Raw genomic sequence first — 5699 nt, 5'->3', positions numbered from 1 at the left:
AATATATAAATATAATACAAATGCAGACCTATTAGAATTACACCCGACTTCTCAATGGAGACTTTTAGAGCCAGAAGGGCCAGGACAGATGTTATGCAGACACTAAAAGATCACAGATGCCAGTCTAGACCACTAAATCCAGCAAAATTATCAATCACCATTGGTGGAGAACACAAGATACTCTATGAAAAAGTCAATTTAAAATATATCTATCCACAAATCCAGTCCTACAGAAGGTATTAAGAGGAAAACTCTAACTCATGGAGGTTAACTACACCATGTACACACAGGCAATAAATAATCTCACACCAGCAAAATCCAAAAAAGAACACACACACACACACACACACACACACACACACACACACACACACTGTACCACCACCTCAACAAAATAACATGAATTAACAGTCATTGGCCATTGATGCCTCTCAATATCCATGAACCCAATTCTCCAATAAAAAAGGACAGACTAACAGAATGGATGAGAAAATAAGATCCATCCTTCTGCTGCATACAAGAAACACACTTCAACATCAAAGATAGACATTCCCTAAGAGTGATAGGTTGGAAAAGGATCCCAAAAAGCAAGTTGGTCAAGCTATTATAATATCTAACAAAATAGACTTCAAACCAAAATTAATCAAAAGGGATGGGGAAGAATACTTCATATTTGTCAAATGAAAGATCCACCAAGATGATAATTCATGCTCCAAATGTAAGGGCATCCACACTTGTAAAAGAAATATTACTAAAACTTAAATCACACATGGATTGTCATGCACTAATAATGGAAGACTTCAATACCCAACTCTCACCATGAATATGACACTCACACATAAACCAAACAAAAAATAATCAATCTAACAGATATTATGAATTAAACGGACCTAGCAAATATCTACAGAACATTTCACCTAAACACAAAGGAATATAATAATTTCTCAGAAAATCATAGAATATTCTCTAAAATTGACCACATACTTGGTCATAAAGCAAGTCTCAACAGATACAAGAAAATCGAAATAACCCTCTGTATCCTATCAGATCATCACGGACTAACATTGGATTTCAACAACAACAGAAACAACAGAAGGCCTACAAGCTCATGGAAACTGAACAAATATAAAACTCTATGGTTTTATAGAAGGGAGCCAGGTGACTTCTTTGGGGAGCAAGGCCCAAGTTTAGAATGAATAGCTCTCCCTTTGGCAAGACCATGGAGACCCTGGTCCATCTGGCCAAAACCTGTGGACAGTTGACTGCATAATTCTGGCATGACCCTGGGAGCAGGAGTGCTGTATTTCTTCCTTGCTTTCACCATGATAGCCATAGTGCTGGCTTGAAAGAGTCACAGTAGTTCGTGAAGTTTAACAATACATATTTGTACAATTGTTCTAGAAAGGATGATTTTAACCAAAAGAGTATTTGAGAAATGTTAATAAATAGATGATATCAGGAGTTGATGGGAACAGTCTAGAGACGGGATGAAGCAGAATCAGAGAAACCCACAGTTCTCCATTTCTAACAATTTTGCCAATACCCTAAGAATTTAAGGGAGAAGGAAATGAGAACAGGGATAAATAGTGCAAACTATTAAGAGTAAGTTTCCAAGTTTTGTTTCCTATAGGATAAATGGAAAAACTTGGTATATCCCCAGTGGAAATAGAATGGTACAGAATGTGGAATGGACTGATCCAGCTTTAACTGGTGAGTTGATCATGAGAACCTAGATCCTACCAGATATAAATATTAACTATTAGAGACAAAATTGTCTCTTACCCTGCATGACACTGTAGCTGGACATACTGCCAACTGGGCACACTGTTCTACCTGTAGGTGTGCCTAGTTAGAAAATTTCCTTTGTGGCTTACAACACTGCTTATGCTTTTAATAGAGGAGCTATAGACCAAATAGGTAATGGATACTGGTGGGAAAGTTAGGTGAGGAAAAGGGAAAGAAGCCAGGAACAAACTGACAATTATTGTAACTATTTTAGTAAACTTAGGAAGTAAAAGCTGAAAACTGTTCATGCAAACCATTGAAACTGTATTAACAAAGACAGCCCAGGCTTTTAAGGACCACTTGTTTGAAGATTGAAGAAACTCTGCTGGAAATTATATAGTATCACTCTGGTTTGGCCTTTGGCCTAAAGTTAAATATAGTATCTGTTCCTATCAGTCAAAATAAAAAATCTTGTAAATTAACACTTATTAGGATTAATATGATGCTTACATTTTTTATTGAAGATAAAAATAATTTTTAAAGTGTTATACTTTTGAAGAAAATGTATTTACACAAGACAATTGATATACAAAGACTAACTGAGTAAAGTTAAAAAATTTTAAATCATTAAATTGAAAATTGGTCTGTTTCAGGAAGAAAGTTTCTAATATTGTGACCATACCAGAATTAGGTGTAAAATGCTATGAGTTTCCAGTTTCAGAGGCATCAAAGAAATATATTGTTCAAAAGAGGTGGCAGAAATACACAGTATATCCCAAGATTGTAACAATCCAAAAACACTGAGTCCTTATACCATCATCTCCACAGGAGTGAGATCACCTCATTATCCCCATTAGGAAGTCCTTTTGGGGCTGCTTTCTGCACTGAGTTCAATGGATTGCTAACAGGGAAGGATCAGAAGATAAGGGAGAACATGAGCGACCTATTGAGTTGACTGTATAAGAAAGCACAAGAGGAATCCTGCTGATAACACAAGTTTTCTCCACGCACACCTCTGCCTTCAACAGTTAGATTTTTGTAAAACAGGAGGTCATTTCTTTCAGGTTAAAATCTTAAATGGCAATAGTATTCTCATTCAAAGGATTCCAGATGATTTTACAATTTTAAATCTAAAGGCTGCACTCTAAGAAAACAGAATTTATGTGAGAACATCTCTTTATAGATGCAGTAAATGGCAGTCAAGAAAGTATTAAAAAATACAATTTGTAATGTTACCATATTAGTGAATCCACTGTTTTTATGATGAGAAGTTCTTGATAGTAGATTATAAGATTTATGTATAAAATATCATTGATATAATTGCAAATTTCCGTAGTATACTGTCCATTCATCTGGAAGTTCAGAGCTCATTACACTGCTTACAATCCCAGATATTTATAGCTACCAGTGAGTATTAGCCACCAGTTTTTTCATGGCCTCTTTAACATCCTTGTTTCTGAGGCTGTAGATGAGGGGGTTCAACATGGGGATCACCACTGTGTAGAACACAGACACCACCTTGTTCTGGTCTGTGGAGTAGCTGGACTTGGGCATCACATAGATGAATGTGGTGGTCCCATAGAACAGAGTGACTGCAGTGAGGTGGGAGGTGCAGGTGGAGAAGGCCTTCTGGCGGCCCTCAGGGGAGCGCATCTTCAAGATCGAGACAAGGATGTAGACATAAGACAGAGCAATGATAAACACAGTGACCACAATGATGGAGCCTGAAGAAACTGCAGGAATGACTTCAGAAGAAAAGTCATGAGAACAAGAAAGCTTCAGAAGGGGTGAATAGTCACAGAAAAAGTGATTAACTTTATTTGGTCCACAGAAGGACAGATTTAATAAACAGCCAGTAAACGTCCAAGCATTCACACATCCACCTACGTAGGAAGCTCCCACTAGGAGGGTACAGACTGTGGAGGACATCTGTGTGGAGTAGAGCAGAGGGGAGCAGATGGCCACATAGCGGTCATAGGCCATGGCAGCCAGCAGGAAGCACTCAGCTGACCCAAACGTCACCACAGAGCAGAGTTGAGCCACACAACCAGTTGCAAGTATAAATGTTTCCTTGGTGAGAAATCCCCTCAGCATGACGGTTGTGACTGATGAGGAGTACCCAATGTCTACAAAAGCCAAATGGCTGAGGAAAAGGTACATGGGGGTGTGAAGCTGAGGACTGCCTCTTATTAACATGATGATGCTCACGTTGCCCATCAAAGTGATAGAGTAGATTAGTAGAAACACAACGAACAGGATGGCACGGATTGTAGCATCTTCTGTTAGCCCCATTAGAATGAACTCTGTTACAACTGAGCAGTTTCCTGGTCCCATCTATGTTAGGATTATTGCCACTGAGAGAAGAATGGACAGTTATTAGACTCGAATACATCATTGCAACCTAGTGTTTTCATAGCGGCTATATAAACTAAATGACAGAAATACCGATGCTATGTATAAATTTCAGAAGAAATATTTTCATGTATTATTTGCATAAATACTAATATAGGATAATAATTGATGCATGGATAGTAAAAATTAGAACTTCTTTTTTTGTAACTAATCATTTGTGTCTCATGTTGTTAATTTATATTCTTACAAAGAATAAAGAACAACTGGAATAGAAAAACTTTTTTTTTCACGAATTAAATGTCAATGTATGCATGTGTTCACTCAAGCACATAAACACTCTCACACACACAAGACATGTAGGTACAGACACATAGGTACATACACACAGACAAAGACACATCCACGCAGACACACACACACACATAGACGCACATGACACATACACAAACAATGGCCTTTTAAGACTGTTTGCTCAGACACCAGAACATTTTCAGTTTGACTGAAAATAATTACTTTGTTTCCACTGCACAAAACCATAAGTTTCTTAGCAGTTTTTTTCAAGAATCTTATCTATTTTGACGATGCTCACCTTAGTTCTCCTCTCCAAGTCTTTATTCTTCTTCACATTCATCCCCTTCCTCTACTAAAGAGTCCACTTCTATAGCTATGTCGTATATGTGTGTATTACTACTTCTTTACAACAGTATATGTGTTTTTACTGAGCAGCATCAAGCGTTATTAAGAGTCTACTTTCATAAGTCAGAGCTCCATTGTATTGCTCTTCTTGTGCAGGACAGATGAAACACATTGTACAGAAAAGCCCTCACTGGTTTAGCCACACAAGGCAGGGATAAGGATCTGGTTTTGTCACTTACACTTTATGAAACCCTAGCTAAGTGACATGCACTATACAATTCTCACTGTTGCTTTATTTTGACACATGGCACCTCATCATTTCCTTAATTTGCATAATATTTTATACATAATACCATGTGTTGATCACAGAAATGAGCAAATATGAAACAAATTCATTAATATCTTTAAAAAAGTCTTTATAATTTCTATTATAAGAACAAAGAGCAAACATCCCTGGATTAACAGAAAGGGAAAGTTATTACCTGTCAGTGTCTGTTCCTCATGAACAAACAACACTGAACTGTCGGTGTGAAGCAAGGCTGCATTTGAGGAGAACTGTTGTCTTATGGGAAATGACCCCTTGAGTACCTGTCTTGCTTGTTAAAATTCCACTGAAACCCCATCAGAATTGCTAAGAATCATGCTCATATAAATGATTGTTATCTACTAGCACCTATCAACTAAGCTTTGTGTGCATCAACGTTTTAGGTGGAAACTTTATGGAATGATAAACGTCTGTCTAATGGTATTGGGAATGTCAGGAGCAAACAAGGGTACAGTGAAGTGGAAATACTTTTAGCTCAAAGATAAAAGTTTTCTGGAAACAAAATTCTTTTTATACATCTCTAAATGTTATCATCTATTTTTAAATTTAATTTTAAATTTTAACTGGTGAGAAATTCACAGGCAACAGTAGGAGATAATATCATTGTGACCCTATGTACACATTGCTGTGTTTCTCCACACCTAAAGACAATGTCACAACC

General features: G+C 37.1%; 1 protein-coding gene across 1 annotated transcript; it reads right to left on the bottom strand.

The window, feature by feature from the left end:
* Positions 1 to 3126: 3126 nt before the first annotated feature.
* LOC101992851 (olfactory receptor 508) lies at positions 3127 to 4062 on the bottom strand. The gene has a single exon (XM_013347666.1). The coding sequence runs from the start codon at positions 4057 to 4059 to the stop codon at positions 3127 to 3129; it is 933 nt and encodes a 310-aa protein (XP_013203120.1). The 5' UTR covers positions 4060 to 4062.
* Between the last annotated feature and the right edge of the window lie 1637 nt (positions 4063 to 5699).

This window comes from Microtus ochrogaster, chromosome 8 (genome assembly GCF_000317375.1).
Source record: "Microtus ochrogaster isolate Prairie Vole_2 chromosome 8, MicOch1.0, whole genome shotgun sequence".
NCBI classification, from domain to species: Eukaryota; Metazoa; Chordata; class Mammalia; order Rodentia; family Cricetidae; genus Microtus; species Microtus ochrogaster.
Note: the sequence above shows the minus strand (reverse complement) of the source record. Positions and strands in the feature narration are given on the sequence as shown.